Source organism: Mesoplodon bidens, assembly GCF_964165515.1.
Source record: "Mesoplodon bidens genome assembly, chromosome: 15".
Lineage (NCBI taxonomy): Eukaryota > Metazoa > Chordata > Mammalia > Artiodactyla > Ziphiidae > Mesoplodon > Mesoplodon bidens.
In genome coordinates, this window is record NC_138171.1 from 69,894,383 (window position 1) to 69,911,557 (window position 17,175).

General features: G+C 44.2%; 1 protein-coding gene across 5 annotated transcripts in view; it reads right to left on the minus strand.

Moving 5' to 3' along the window:
- Nucleotides 1-17,175, minus strand: part of RALGAPA2 (Ral GTPase activating protein catalytic subunit alpha 2) — a 287,179-nt gene that overhangs the window by 206,078 nt on the left and 63,926 nt on the right. For all 5 annotated transcript variants that reach the window (XM_081256663.1, XM_081256662.1, XM_081256661.1 and 2 more), the window contains exons 8-11: nt 14,965-15,103; nt 13,101-13,300; nt 5,368-5,598; nt 603-770 (exon numbers count right to left, since the gene is read on the minus strand). In XM_081256663.1, coding sequence (XP_081112789.1) covers nt 603-770; nt 5,368-5,598; nt 13,101-13,300; nt 14,965-15,103 — 738 coding nt within the window. The remainder of the gene's footprint in view (nt 1-602; nt 771-5,367; nt 5,599-13,100; nt 13,301-14,964; nt 15,104-17,175) is intronic.

Consider the following 17,175-nt stretch of genomic DNA (forward strand, 5'->3'; position numbering starts at 1 on the left):
TAAATACGACCTAAGTTATTTTGTGCATCAAGTAGAGGCCCACTCACACCTGTGGCTTTATCTAACATGGAATGAAAGGTCCATCCTGATAGCACCCCTCTCTGAGAACAGCACCCAGCCCTGAAGCGAGGCTCACTTCACTTATTAATATTGTGTGTCACATTGGACTGTTGCTGGTATGTGTGTCACATTGGACTGTTGCTGGTATGGCCACTGTACAAGGAAAGTCTGCCAAAACATTCTAAATTTAGTTAAGTGAATATTACTTATTTAAGCATATCAATGATACGGCAGTGACATTTTTAGTCTCATACAGAGACGTGCAAAGTATCTTGGCTTATTCAAAGACTCTCATGCAGTAGTGAATAAAGAAGCTGCCACGCACATGTGGCCAAGCCTGAGCTTAGGATGTGGCAGAGGACCTTGAACAGAGAACAGAAGCAGCCTCCCTGAGGCAGGCGCTCATGGAACTCAGCAACCCGAGAGCAACAGAGCTGACAACAAAGAGGTGGCCTGACTGCGACCCTTGACTGAGCAGAATACTTTGCTTTATATTTTAATATAGATGCTCCCAACTCAAACAATAAGTGATAAAATATCACCTGCTTGTTATCAGTCTCTGAAAATCCTAATTTTTCAGCATCTTCTTGGGCAACTTCTTTTATGTCTGGTTCCTCCATGAACACAGGTTTGTCCTGGAGGATCCACTTTCTGTACACTTGAACTACTTTTCTGGTTACAGCTATGTCACAGGAAGGCAGCAAAAATGCCTAAAATGATAAGAGAAACTCCCTTTAACACAAGCTCAGGTCACCAAAGAGCCCAACAGACATTTTCAACACCCAGCACCCATCTCAGACTTTCCTTTGAAACACAGACTACACAGGGCCACATGTTCCTGTGCACACCAAACTCACCTGAGGAAAAAAGACAATTGTGTTTAGGGCAGTTGCTTCAATTGGGCCAATTGTGTAATTGGGCCAGAAAACAAAATGCAATTTTTTTTCCACAAAATAACCAAAATGCATACCTATAGAGATATATTAATTGGCTGTATGAAAAATAATAATTGTACAACTGAGAACTTTTCCCCACAACTGAGAAATAGATAGATGATGAGATGGTAGAGATTATAGTACAGCCAGTTGTCATGTCTCTTCCCAAGTTCACATTCAGGGACGCTGTGTTGGTAACTTGAATTGGCCATAGTGGGAGTAGTGGCAACACAGAAGTTGGCAAATGTTACCAACCAGGGCTTTTGTTTTCTTTCGTCTTTTTTTTGCCTTTCCCTTTCCTTTCCTTTCTCTTTCTTCCTTTCCCTTCCTTCTTTCTTTCTTCCTTCCTTCCCTCCCTTCCTTTTTTGAGAGTCAGTTGTCCAACTGGCCAGTTGTAGCATTATGCATACTTATGTGAACTTTTTAACATTAAAGAATCCCCTTACACGTCTGCACATAGAATTTTTGTTTAAGGTGATCAGAATCCAAACGTAGACAACTATGTAACCCAAATTCAGTATTACCTTCCTCCCAGAAAGCAAATATAAATCCCCTCTGGAGGAAAATAAAAGCATAGTAAAACCAAAATTATTTGCACAGTCTGATTAATATGATATAGAGCACATTAATAAAAAAAATCAGAAATGTGAGAAAAGAAGTCAACATTAATAAAATCACATTAACAATAGATAATTTAAACATATAAGAGATCTAGGTAAAGTATCAGAAAAAGATGTATATGAAATTGAAAAATAAAATAACCCAAATTAAAAGCCCAATGTAAATGGCTGACAATAGGATGGATGTAGCTGAAGAGTAAACTGGAAAAAAAAATCCAATGAAAATATACAGAATGAAGCACAGAGAGACAAAGGATGGCTCCATCAGAAGAGAGGTGAGAGGGAATGCGATGCAAAGGTTATCCTTTCCATGGCTGGAGATGCAGAAGGAAAGAATGAGTCAAAAGCAGCAGAAACAACATCTGAAGATAGAATGGCTGAGAATTTTACCCCAAATGATAAAACACATCAAGCCACAGATTCAAGAATCACAAAGAAACACAAGCAGGATACATTCAAAGTATATTACACTAAGACTGCTGAAAACCAAAGACAATCTGAAAATCTTAAAAGGAGCCGGGGGAAAAAAGACACATTTCTTCCAAAGGAATAACCACATGACTTAGCATAACTTCTCAAAGAAACAATGAAAGCCAAAAACCAATGGAACAAAATATTCAATGTGCAGAAAGAAAACAGCTGCCAAAGTAGAATCTGACATCCGTAAAGAAATATTTCAAAAATAAAAGCAAAACAAAGACATTTTCAGATAAGAAAATGAGAAAATTTTTACCAAGAGACCTAATCTAAGGGAAATACTAAAAGTTATTCTTTAAGCAGAAGGAAAATAATTCCAGGTCAGAGATTTGGGAAGAAATAAAGTGCAACAAAAATGGTAATTATTTGGATAAATCTAAATGAATAATATATATATATGAATATATATGAATAAAAAGAATAAAACTGGATAAAATAATTATAGTAGCTCTGAAAGAGATGATATATATGTATATGTATATATATATATATTTGCATATATATAATACATATTATATATTCATAATATGGCATTAAATGGCATACACACACATAACAGTGGTATATAAACTGAGAAGGAGTAAATGGAACTAAAATGCATACCGAGAGGTAAAAGTTGAAATTAATGCTAGATTTTAAGTTAGGGATGCATATTGTTAATGCTTAAAGTATTACAAATGAGTGTAAAAATACTTATCTAGAGGAGAAAAATAGGATGCTAAATGTAATGAGTCTGAAAAAATTAAGACAGAAAGTAGAATAGTAGATGTAAAGACAATTATAGCAGTTGTTACATTAAATGTAAATGCAATAATGCTCCAATCAAAAGATGGAGATTATAAGGTTGGATTTTGAAAACTATTAGAAAGACAACATGCCATTTATAAGAGGACAACCAAAACATATGAAAAGGGGATGTTGAAAGCAAAAAGTTAGAAAAAGATCACCATGAAAATACTAACCAAAAGAAAACTGGAGAGCTATATTCAGAACAGGCAAGAACGACTTTGAGGCAAAAAAAAAAAAAAAAAGGCATTACTAGAGAAAAAGAAAGTTCTTAATGATAAAAGATTCAATTCAAAGGAACATATAATAATTCTAAATCTGTATTGCAACTAAGAATTTTACTTAGTACAATTCATATTCATATATATCAAATACTGATAAACTGTGAACACAGACAAACCCACAGTCAGAGTAGGATATTTCTCAGCTGAGAAAAGAGCAGACAGAAATAACAAGGGTAGGGCTTCCCTGGTGGCGCAGTGGTTGAGAGTCCGCCTGCCAATGCAGGGGACACGGGTTCGTGCCCCGGGCCGGGAAGATCCCACATGCCACGGAGCGGCTGGGCCCGTGAGCCATGGCCACTGAGCCTGTGCTCCGCAACGGGAGAGGCCACAACAGTGAGAGGCCCGCGTACCGCAAAAAAAAAAAAAGAGAGAGAGAGAAAAAAAGAATTATAAAATGTAAACGTTTTTGAATTTCATGATACAAAGATGGCTCATAACTTCAGACATAAGTAGTCTGCAGTTACCTCAATGATGCAGTTTCTACTTCAAAACTGAATTTACACTGGATTTAGGATTTTGACTGAATCTAGAACTTAGAACATACTATTGCCAGGGGTGGAATGCCAATAATGGATGCAAATGGAACTATGTGTATAATAAATAAATAAATATGCAATATAGGTAGAACCACATCAATTTAGCACTTGTCTCTTGTGCAAAATTTAAAGGCTTTGTTAATGATATCTGATTTTAAGTATTTGTATCCAAGGGTTTAAAACATTACTATAGATCAGGATCAGCAAACTATGATCCACAAAACAAATCCAGCCTGCCACTTAAGTTTTGTAAGTAAGGCTTTACGGGAAAACAGCCATGCTTGCTTGCTCCATGTTGTCCATGGCCACTTTCTCACCATTTTCTTAAGTAGAAATAGTTTATTGATTAAAAAACAAAATACAGTAAAACCTCTAGACTGCTGTGGATTGTGCTGGGACTGTCACTCTTGGTGGAGGTTTCTTTCCTGTAAGTCTCAGAGGTGAAGGTTTCTTCATTCCCCATGCGGCTCTCGCCTCCGCGGGAAGCTCTTGGCGGTGCACATGCATCGCTCCTGTGTGAACAGGCTCCTCCCTCTTCTCCCCCCAACAGGTTTCTGCCATCCGAGGGCCTCCCCCTCTGCTCGGGGCACAGACTGAACGACCATCCGCTCATCACATACAAGCTCTCGATTTCCCGGGGCACCGGTTCCAAGACACAGGTGGCCAATGGCTGCTCCCATGTGCCAGGCCATTGTCTCACCCCATCAAGGCCCTGCTTCCTATGTCTGAAGCTGCAGCTGAGGGTTTCTGCCCAGCAGCACTACTGCCTTGTGGGCACACATGTCACGGGCGGGGGGGTTGGGGGGATGCTGTCCTGTGCACCACAGATGTTTAAAATCATCCAGGCTCCCTCCCACTAGATGCCAGTAGCAGCCCCTCCCTCCCCACTGTGACAGTCACACGTGTCCAGTCACACACATGTCCAGACAATGAATCAGCTGCAGCGGTGGGCAGGCTGCTCGGGGCTGCTCTGACCTCTCCAGCATCCTCCCTTGCTGCACCTGTTTTCTTGTCTGCACTTCTGCTCATCCCGACACCTTCTCACCCACCAGTTTCCACCAAAGGTCAATGATTTCAACGTCTTGGCCTCGGCTCCTTTCCTTCCTCTGAATACCCTCCCTAGCCTCCTTTTTCCTCTCAGGCCATAAATACCTCTACTAGAGGTGCCTGCCATATGCCCCTGTGGGCAAAAGTCCAACTGTGCAGGAACCTGCAGCTCGTGAGCTCCTACAGCCCTGGAACAATCCAGCCTCGGGCCGTCTCGGCTGTGCTCACGTGCCGCGGTGGTTCAGTGCCGCGGGGGTTCAGGAGCGGCTTTCTCCCCGCCTCCCTCTGGGTTTAAAGTTTGTTATGGAAACACGAGGTATTTGCAGGATGATTTTGTTCAAATATAAAATCTTCCCACCCCGTGTAGGAATTTTACAAAAACCGAAGTCATAAAAACAAAATAACAAATTACCAAAAAGCCCAAATCACACCCCTCCACATGACACATTAAATGTGGGATTAGAGAAATCATTATGGAGTTGTGTGATGGAGCCCAACTTGTCGATTATATTTCTTGGAGTAGTATTAGTGAAAGAACAAGAACAAAAACCTCTTCAGCTTCGTGACCACACACACACACACTCTCTCTCTCTCTCTCTCTCTCTCTCTCTCTCTCTCTCACCTGGCGGAACACTTCGTTCACAAAGTTGACGTAGCCACGCGTAGACAGGAGGATGCGCTGGACCATCTCGTACACGGAGCGGTGCTCCTCCTCAACGCCACAGATGCTGCAGCTGCTGAGCCGGCGCTCGGACAGGGTGCTGCTGTCCAAGTGGCTTCTGTCCTGCTCGGCTGCCCCGCCGCCCTCCAGCTCCGGCGCCCGCTCCGGCACCGCACCTCCACCCCCGACGGTCTGCAAGAAAGGCACCCGCTCCTGAGTGATCCTCCCAGACTCCAGAACACCTGGCAAGACTGAAGGCTTGCCTTGTTTTCAGGGACTCCAGTCACCACGCACTTGAAGAGCAGCTGAAACGCAGCCCTGCTCGGAGCACAAGGGACTCCAGGACCTGCACTTACCCACTTGCTAATTCACCAACTAACTCCTCCCCAACTAAGTTATTTTCATGGGAAAAGTATTGCAGGGAGGGAGGCTGCGAAATGTTATCAGCCTAAAACGTTTGGTTTATATCTGTAAAATCACAGAATAAATTAATGTGTAAATGAATTTATATTATCCTTACCTCTCGTCTCCACTCTTCAGCACTTAATCTACAGTCACAGAGATTTGAAAATTTGGTGGATTTTTTGCAGCCACAAAAAATGGGAAGCTTCATCTGATTCACATGAGTAAGTGACACCTTGATCAGAGGAGTGTCAATATCTTTAAAGGGTATTTTATGAGAAGGACCTTGATCTGAGTTTTATATTCAGAATCTCGGATCAAACTTAACTAAAATATTTATAAAACTTTAAATATTTAGAGGTTTTAGGAGCTCAAAGAAATAAAATAATCTATGTAATCATTCACAAAGTTTAATTTGATTTTTGCTCTCATTTCCCCCAGAATTAAAGATTTCCTCCAAACACAACATACATGTTATTTTGCTTCAATCTTTGTGAATTACAGTATTATTCTTTTGGGTCAAAAATATATAACCCAAATACCACTAACATTCTACCTACTGTGAATATTTTTTATAAGAAGTGACAAGAAATGTCGTACAAAATAACTTCAGTAACTACCAAGGATAGTTTGAAAGCAAAGCAGATATCCAAATAATAATCTCCAGAGAAAATTAATAGAAAATTATATTGATAGTAATTTTTCTCTTCATGCCTGGGATATTAAGCCTGTGTGGCTTATCAAAGGCACTGCCACACCGTGCAGTGAGCTACCCTACAGAAATTATTTCATCTTTTTGATGGGTCAACGACCTTGCAGAGAAAAATAAAATTTTACTCATTTTTACTGATATACATACATTTTTAATCTGTAAAGCATGGAGGTTGGATTAAATCTAATGTCCTTTATGGCTTAATAAACTGTGACTTTTTGATCAATAACTTTCATTTTCCCAACAGGCCAAAAAAAAAAAAAAAAAGTACTTACATAGAAAATTTTAAATGGCCACAAATTCTTTGGCACTCCCTCTGCAGAAGGGGGAAATCTGTGTCCCCTCCTTTGGATCCCCACTGGCTGGGGGACAGCGTTAACCAGCAGAACGGAAGGGTGGAGGGGACCTGTGCCTTCTCGGGCCCCGGGCCCAGGAGGCTGACCACTCCCGCTTGGCATCTCTGTGAACTTTTGCTCTCGGAGCCCTAAGCAGCCAGGGAAGAAGTCCAACTGCCTCGCTAGAGGGGCTACGTGGAAAGGGAGGCCCAGTAGAGCCCAGCCTTCCAGCTGCACCCACCAGAGTAACAGGCACGGGAATGAAGTCATCCTGGACCCTCCAGCCCCACCAGCCATTGACCACCGCCCACTGACCTCAGCTAACGTCACATGAAGCACACAGATTGTCCAACCAAATCCCACCCAAATTCCTGGCCCAAAAAGGGAAATAAGTAATATGATTAAAGGGTTGTTGTTTTAAGCCACTCCATTTTGAGGTAATTAGATAACGAATTAGATAACACAGCAATTAGATAACTAAAACCATGTACGTAAAGAATTATGTTTAAAGGCACCACATTGTTTTTAAAAAGTGAGCTCTGTGATCCAAAGAGAACATAATGATAACATAGATGAACTTCCCATCATGCCATAAATTGAAAACTACTTCTCTTTTTTTTTTTTTTTTTTGCGGTACGCGGGCCTCTCACTGTTGTGGCCTCTGCCGTTGTAGAGCACAGGCTCCGGATGCGCAGGCTCAGCGGCCATGGCTCACAGGCCCAGCCGCTCCGCGGCATATGGGATCCTCCCGGACCGGGGCACGAACCCGTATCCCCTGCATCGGCAGGCGGACTCTCAACCACTGTGCCACCAGGGAGGCCCTGAAAACTACTTCTCTTGATAAAACAGTCTTTTCTCAGCCTCCTCTAGTTCACACCAGCAAAAGGCTGCTTTCCAAAAACATCTGCATGATTTAACAGGCGTTTATAATTATAGTAAGTGATGAGAGTGGAAACAAACTGGTAATTCAAGTTTATTCATTTCTTGCCTCTTTTCTGAAGATTAACAATAAAAGCATGAATACGAATTAACTACAGAGAGAGGTCCATTTTCTGCCCACTACAATCAAGCTGGAATTCTCAACTATAATTTAGTATTAGTTGATTCTGGTGGTAAATATAAAGATGCTTTTTACCTCTTTGCCATATGATGAAGGCTTAGCCAGTGAAACAGGCATATCTGCTTGGACTAGGTCTGTGCTGTCAGGGCTCAGGAAATTGCATGATACAGGCTTCCACTTAATCCCTCCCCTCCCCACCCTGGTTTCCTCTCAACCCATGGCTCATACTGAGACTCGCTCACCCTCAGGGTCAGGTCAGATGAGGACACCCACAAAGCAGGTGTGAAACGAGGATGCAGCTGCCGTTCTGCTGGTGATGCCTGATGCCACTCAATTCCCTGCCATGATTTGCCCACGGGGTTGGAGGCAGCCTACGCGTGCCTTGATAGGAGTAAGAACACAGAGCACTAGAGTGGCAGTCAACAGACAAGTGGGTCTGTGTGATACCCAAGCTTCCCCAGGGGTGTCAAGTTGTGTGATTCATCTTTTCTAACTGTTCACCCCATAAGATACAACAATTTCGGGAAACCCATAGCCCATGAATCATTATTGAAGGGCTGGCTCAGAATTAGTAAAAGTGGTACTTTAACACTGTAACTAAAGAGTTATCATACAAATAAGTGTGATCAACTGTCTTAGTATCGCACACTTTTTTTCATTCCCTCATGGACTTCTTTGGGTTTTAATGCTTAATTAAGGTGCTACTGAAATTTTAAAATCACTACTCCGTTTTCTCTAATACATGCTGAAGTACTTCTATATCATACAAAAATGAATTACCAAGGAATAAATAATAGTTCACTGAAAACACTTTCGGCTGAGATGAAGCACCAAGAATGTTCAGGTTTGAAGGGGGGATTTGTGGTCATTGTTGCCAACATGGTACCAGATTTCCAAGCAACTGTATTCTCGCTCTCCCATGAATGATGCCACCAAACAAGAATATCTGTCAAACCAGATTCTCCGAGGGCTAAGTGAGCTAATTCCTTTCCTCCCTGGTGAAAAATACTGTCAAAGTTATTAGTTCTAGATCAAAAGGAAGTAAATTCACTTTGGAAAAACACACACACACAAAAATCCCCATACATGACCTTTAACACAGTAATAGTGGCAAAAGTGTGAACTCTATTTGGAAGCAGCATTTAAAATATTGTTTTAAATGGCTCTTATAAGAGCAGTACATTCTTTGAAAAGAGATTCTGGATCACCTGACTTAGACAGTGATGTTCACTTTACACGGGTAAAATTATATTAAACTTGAAACTCCAAACAAAAACTTTCAGGTGATAAATACAATTACATGTGCTTTCATTCCTGCAACTCCATTTCCAAAATTTAATATTCAGTTGTTTAAATGGCTTTTTCTCCTGTATGATGTAAATGAGGAGCAGAACATACGGCAGACACACGTGAGATGAGAGGGAAAACAGAGCTATAAGGCAGAAACAGAAACACAAGGAGACAGGTCGGCAGAATAATGACCAAGATGTCCATGCGCCCGGAATCCCGGAACCTTTGACTGCGCTGCCTTACGTGGCAGAAGGGACTGAGCAGATGTGACTAAATTAAGGATACTGAGATAGGGAGAGGACCCTGAATTACCTGGGTGGTCCCAATGTAACCACAAGGATCCACAAGGAGGCAGGAGGGGCAGACACAGAGAAGGTGATGTAAAGATGGAAACCGAGGGAGACATGATGTGATGAGGGGCGGTGAGCTGGGGAATGCAGCAGCTTCTGGAGGCCAGGTAAGGCAAGAGCATGGACCCCCTCCCCGCCCCGGAACCTCCAGGGGGAACACAGAGCTGCCCACACCTTGATTTTAGCCCACTGAGACCGATTTTGGCTTTCTGGCTTCCAGAGCTGTAAGATAATACATTTGTGGTGATTAGCTACAGCAGCAGCAGGAAACTAACGTAACAACTGACTGCAAGGTGTATTAACAGCCTGGACCACGGCAGTGGCCACGTCTGGGCATGGCCACCTTCAGGGCACAGTAGCCGTGGGCCTGAGTGGTGTCTGCCCAGCATCCCTTCCCCCCTCACGGAACCCCAGCGCTCTGCGCCTCGCCCCTTGCATGCAGCGCACCTGCCTCACAGGAAGCTGACCCCCTGCACCAGGGGACCCTTCTGCTTCCTGGAAGCTGGTCGCTGCCCCCCTGGGCTGTTCACACCCCCAGATCTGAGCCAATCAGCAACTTATTTTTGTCCTCAGAGCGCACAGGTAACCTAAATCGTTCCCAAAGACAAAAGGGAAGGGCTCTGCACTTCTGGACTGTCTTTAAACATGAACTAGGAAAGCAGGGCCCCAGCTGCTGCTGCAACCTTCAGGGAGGAGCAGAGGGAAAGGGTGAAGGAGAGAACAAGGGAGAGGGCAGGCACCAGCCACAGCCTCGGCCAGCCTCACCTCGAGCTGCTCTTTTATGAGATTGAAACATTTCTTTTTTTTTTTTTTTTTTTGCGGTCCGCGGGCTTCTCACTGCTGTGGCCTCTCCCGTTGCGGAGCACAGGCTCCGGACGCGCAGGCTCAGCGGCCATGGCTCACGGGCCCAGCCGCTCCGCGGCATGTGGGATCCTCCCGGACCGGGGCACGAACCCGTGTCCCCTGCATCGGCAGGCGGCCTCTCAACCACTGCGCCCCCAGGGAAGCCCGAAACATTTCTTTTATGGATATGACAGTTTGAGTTCTGGTGCCTCTTTCCTGTTAGGGTGATAAAACTCTCCTAACCGATTCAGGAGGTCAGAACCTTATGACACTTGTAGCTATAAAATAAAAGGAAGCGAGTCACAAGTGTGAAGAGTCAACAGGAAAAAAATTAGAACCTGGAAGCAGTGGTTAACTTGCTAGTCTTGCTACTTCTCATCCTCCAAATGTATGTTTCAAGAATGAGCAACTTATTTTCAATAAATACAGGTGATGATTTCTGAAATTTTGAAACTAGGCAGGAAAAATTACATCCTTTCTACGATAGTGTTTTGAATTGCCTGCATAACCACATTAAGATGCCATGAAAAATTTATCAGAGTGTGACTGAGTTTCTTATATTTCCTACAGATTTTCGTCTACCTGAGGATTTTTAGTTTTTGTCTACCTGACGGGTGAATAAAGGCCTCTCATCGTGGCTCAGAACTGTGTTTTCCTGACTACTGGAGAGATCCAGGGCCATTTTTATTTCCTCTTCTGTGAATTGCCTTTCACCTCCTTTGTCCATTTTCAGTTAACTTATTTGTCTTCATGTCTATTCATAGGTGCTCTTTATACAGCAGAGACTATGAACAGTCATGATGCGACCAATGTTTTCACAGTCTATTGCTTGGGCCTGGCTTTATGTTATCTTTTGACATTAGAAATCTTTTTCTATTTATTTTTTTATTTTATTTTATTTTATCTTTTGCGGTACGCGGGCCTCTCACTGTTGTGGCCTCTCCCGCTGCAGAGCACAGGCTCCGGACGTGCAGGCTCAGCGGCCATGGCTCATGGGCCTAGCCGCTCCACGGCATGTGGGATCTTCCCGGAACGGGGCACGAACCCGTGTCCCCTGCATCAGCAGGCGGACTCTCAACCACTGCACCACCAGGGAAGCCCTATTTTTTAAAATAAAGTCAAACCTCGATTAGTCTTTGGTTTGTGGGTTTCATCTCTACCAAAGGTGGTCTCCCACTTCCCAAATTTATACATTCTCCTAGATTTTTTCCTAAGCTCTTTATCACTTTGTTTTTCTATTTAGACCTTAAGTCAACTTAGGCCTTAAACCAATGTGACCAAGTGCTTATGTACGTGATATGAAGTGAGACTCTGAGAAAGGGACAGACCGAGGGACAGACAGACAGTTTCCTCTGGCTTCCAGCGCTGCAGATTTCATTAGATATTTGGTGCTAATCTCAGTGTCATTCCTTTGAAATAACTGCAGTTCCTGTTTGGAAGTCTGTAGCATTTTTCCTTAATCCCTGAAAGTCAAATGTCTGTTTAGGTTGGTGTCTGTTTTGCTAATTCTTCCTGGGACTCGAAGGCCCTTTCAGTTTAAGGCATGACTTTTTTCTTTAGCTTAGGTAAACGTCTGTCACTGTTCGTCCAATTATTACTTCTCATTCTTTTCTCCTTCTATCCTCACAATATCTGCAAGGTAGGTCTGCACCTAAGGTTTTATCTATTAGTTTCTATTTCCATCTCTGATTTTTTTATCAGTGTTGTGGGATATTTCGTCAGAAAACCACTTTTGTTCTCAGCAGTGATCATTACCATTTTGAGTTTACCTACTAAATTTTTAAATTCACAACTTGAAGCGTTTTTAAAACTTTCTTTTAGCGAGTCTTTTGTTGTTCTTATTACGGAGCCTGTGCTCTGGACCGGCTCGGTGCTCTGTCATCAGGGTACCGAGGGCCCCTCGGGAAGTGCACCCTCCAGCCCAGGCCGACGTCACCCATCTGGGAACTGCAGAGCGTCGGCCGACCGGCACTAAGTGGACCACACTTCCTGCTCCCGTTCTTGGCACCAGTGAAACAAAGCACACGAAACCATGTCTCCTCCACACAGCGGCCTCTCTGACTTCCACAAGTGGTCCTGCTCTGCCTGCACAAAGGCCCGAAGCCACACAGCCTGCCGGGAAAGCCCCACGTGTCTGACCAATGCCACTGAGAGAGGGAAGCCCCGCAGCCCCCAGGTGAGAAGAGGGTTTCACCCAGGCCTCAGGGAGACACAGCCCTCTCTTCTGAGGACCCCACAGTGGCTCAACAACCACCCAAAATCCTGAGCTGCTGACCCACCTCTTCTCTCCCTGAGATCCCAGAGGGCACCTGGCAGTCTCAGGGGTCCTCTCCATGGACCACCTCACAGTTCCTGAGGACCTTGCTGGGGCTGGGAGGAACAAGGCAAGAGAGGCCCTCGGCATCATGCTCAAGGTCACTGGGGCCCGAGTGAAGCATGGGAGGTGAGAGGGAGCCAGGAGTGCACAGGTCAGCCACCTGCTCAGAAGGCCTCCCTCGGCCTCAGGGTCGTGTCATGGCAACACCAACAGAGCACAGCAAGTGCTTCCAACTCACGGCTTCCTCTGAAACCTCAGCAGTACAGACAGAGGAGCCTATGACCAACAACCTGTGAGAGCCAATAACCCTGATAGGCAATTACTTTGGTGTTAGTATAGGTTATGACACCAGAATTGAAAGATAAAAAAGTGATGAATGACATACCTGAGTGATTTTGGGCAATACATCAACTCCATTCTTAGCGCTTTGTGTTGCAGTTAGATACTTTTTTTCCAAAAAGAAAGTCACGATCCACTTAATAAAAACAACACGAGCTGCCATGTATGGGGTTTTTGTGCTGTAAGTGTTCTCACTGTCTCGAGTTGTAGCAATATACATGGGCTTTGGTCTCAAGTGGGGGATGTCTGCAAGACAAAATAACACATGATCAGGTTAGTGAGTCGTAACATCATGTAACCCCTACAAATGTTTCAGTTTCTAATTAAATAGACATATATCTGGTTGTTTAAACAGCAGCTGAGATTTAAAAACCCAACTGATTAAAAATGGCATCTTCTGGTAGGCTCATCTCTGGGTCTGCCTTGCAGTCTGACCAACGCGGGGTGGTGGTTGCTATTATCTACATACAACTGTGTATACAGCTGTGGAAAAACAAAGGTCATAACTCTTTTTAACGAATTTGAGAAATTACGTGAGATTATAATAGTGAAAATCTTTTCACATATAACTAATTTAATCTTATTTTATGACTAGAATAGACGTAAAAGCATATATAGACATTTTTATTGCATTAGGTATTTTACCATCTAACGTTACACTGGTCAAATCTACTAATCTTTAGTTTTATATCCTTCTCCCTTTAGATGCATCCAAAGACATAGAATTAGTATAATCTACTTTACGTCTAAAAGAATTCAGACGGTCATGTTTCATCTTGGAGATATCAGACACCACCATTTCCAAAGAATTAATAAGAAGTCCACTTCTCATTCTTTAAATACCATAATTAATATGAAAATGATATGGTATTAAATCTGAGATACCATTTGCTCTAAGTTCAACTCTCTTACTGAAATACCTGTGGCAGAAAAGTTCTCAACAGATCCCTTTTGATCTAAGGATAGTAACAATACACCATGTTTTCTACAATGAAATGGAGGACTTACAAAATCAGAAACAATTGTTGAAAAAATTACCCACAAATATATAGCTAACAAAATACATACCCTGGTACCACTAAAAGTCAGCACTTCTACCACTTTCCAAGTGAGCCGAGCTTCAGCTGCTTCTCCCTGCCCAGGTGTGTGGGTGAACACACAGACACCCAAAGATAATTGAATTAGCTGTCCACACTCCCCAGATGTGTTAACGGTTGTTGTGGCCTTTTCCCTTCCAAAACTGTTCTTGATCATTTATTTGAACTATTTTCACTCATTTTAAAATAATAGGGAGAGAAAGATTTGTCCACCACCCCACTTCCTCCGCCACCACTGCAAGGGATGCTTCTGTCCTATGCGTCCTCACCTCTTATAGAAGGAAAACCCTGGAAGCTAAATTAGAAATCCCCTTACGTTTCCTATCTCTCGGGCGCTCACCGTCCCTCGGTTCCCCAGTCACCCAAACATCTGTCCCTCCATTAGAAGCTGTGGAGTAGCACCTGCTGGATGAAGGATCCAGTGCTGAAAAAGCCATACTGAGGGCAGCTCTGTGGCCTGTGCTGGCCTCATCCCTGGGCAAGGTCTGGGGTCTCCACACCCCACCACCCGTAAGAGTAAACTTCAGGAAATTCAGGCTTTTTTTACATTAAAAAATTTATTAAATGTAATTACACCAAAAATACCATGATACATATCAAATTACTTCTAAGTACAGGAGCCACAGATTCCCTTTATTGCTGTGAACTGAGGTAAATCTTAGTTTGTACAAATAGTTAAAATCATTCATTAGGAAACTGTAAACTTCTTACAACAAAGTTACCATTAAACATAAGAAGGAATGATTATTTGCTTTAAAAATAATCAAAGGCCACTTTGGAAGTGGCGGGACACACAGCCCACTCAGTACTTACCAAGCACAGGCTTGTAGATGTTTGTTAACTTGGTAAATGATGGAAACAAATGAGGAAGGTAATACTTTCTAAACAATGTAAAAAGAAATTTAAAACCAGTCTCTTGATTCTCCTTGTGCTTCCACTCCAAGCTTGCGGCCTTCAGATAACACATGGGAAAAACATGTATATAGTTACATTTCAGGTTAATGAATACTCAACTGAAGTGCTGCTATGTTATTAAAATCCCTATCCTAAATAAAAAATGTGAGAAATAGCAGTGACAATTATGTAATAACATCTTAAAACTCAACAGATGACAAGAAGGAATACTTCAAAACAAAACAGTAACTAGGTTAAAAACAGAATTTTTACCAGATATTAAAAAAAAATACCATATCTTTTTAAACTTGTCCTACTACATCATGCCCATATTTTTTTCTACATGTTCTCTGTAATGATTTAATGTTCTTTGTGCCCTTAAAATGTTCTGTCAGAAGTAATCAGGTGTTTTTTTTTAATTCAAAAAATGCCATTTACAATAAACAAGAATTAAGGAAACAATCCCTTGCAAGAATTTTATCCAATGTTACCTACATGCAAAATCATTATCAAAACGCAAAGCTATGGAATCTTGGAAAGGGCATGAAAAGCAATCCATAGGCTACATGTATAACTGAATCACTTCGCTGTACACCTGAAACTTACACAGTATTGTAAAGCAACTGTATTTCAATTAAAAAAAAAGAGCAATCCACAGGCTGGGATAAACCTGGCTCGCCAGCCCAGCTACAGATTAAGTTTAACCCTCTCACAGTGTCGAGACACTGTTTCCCCCTCAAATAACCAGTGCCGCATCCCCCAGTGGGAGCACTGCAAACAGCTCCCCCGCAGGGAGAGGCCCGCACAGGCCAGGAGCCCAGATGGTGACGGGGTGGGGGCGGTCCTCGCAGGACTGAGGGAAACGTGGCGTGAACAGGCCCTTAGGGAATGCTTGCCACTGGCCGTCACACTTGTGAGACCACAGCACGCTCTAGAGCAGAGCTTCCTGGCACCTTCCTGACTCGGCCCCCCCGGGGCACCTGCGGTCCAGGGAGGAGGGGCCGTGGCCGACCTGGGGCAGAGGGGCCCATGTCTCCCACCTGTCAGAAGCCCCCTGGGGTGAGGCAAGGGCGAAGCTTTGCTCCGAGGACCCACCCACCCACCCAACAGGCCGAGGGAGGGAGGGGGCGGGCGGACACGCAAACACAATCCTGCACACAGTGGAGGGGGGGTCACCTCCATCCTCTACCAATCCTTCCTCTGATGGGGTCCCAGGGGCTACAGGACCCATCTGAGGTCACAAGTCTAGAATGAAACCCAAGTCCCCCAGCACATCCGGGTTCTGGCTACTCTGCTGCTCTCCTGGGATGGATGGAAAGCCCGACCCAACCACTCCTGACATGTGGGGCTGAGAGGCGTGCAGGAGGGGCCGCACAGCTAGGACGTGGGGCTCCCCGACGGCGACAGAACCCAGGCCAGGCGCTCAGGATGTGGGAGTCCTGTGCCTGCGGTGCTGCTAAAGCAATCGGGGAGAGGAGAGCACACAAGGTCGCCCCGGGGGACACGGTGGGCAGAAAGGGCAGCGAGAAACACAGTCTCCTAGAGAAAGGAGGAAAGAACGGGAGGGGAAGCCAGCGGAAGCATCCCAGGAGGACAGACCCTGACAAAGAAGGGGGTCCCCTGGAATTACCCGGAAGGTCAAGGACAACAAACACTCAAGTGTCCTTCTCTGGACCTGACACTAGAACCCTGTGCATCCCAGGCCCCTGATTTCGCGGTGACGGGGCAGATGCAGGCGACAGTGGGTGTCAAAGGCCCATTGGGTGAGGAAGCGGACATGGCAGAGGTTACACGTCAAGAAACCAGGTTGTGACGGGAAGGACAGAGCCTGGACGACACCCCGGAGGAGCTCAGGGACCAGGGACGTGTTTGCTGAGAGAAAAAAAGCAGTAGCCTTTTCCAAACCTCATCACTGTTCAGAAATACAGACCAAGAGACATAAATCCCCTAGTTTAGTTCTGTATTCAGCTGGTCAATTTCAGAGAAAGGACCACGCACCCTAAAGCAGGCCGTGCTAACGGCAGGACGAGATCATTCCACGGGTTTCCTTCAGGGCCCATACCCGCTCTGCCCAATCATTCCAGACCCTCCCGTCAGCCCCGGGCCTGCTCCTCCCCCATCCCGTCTCAC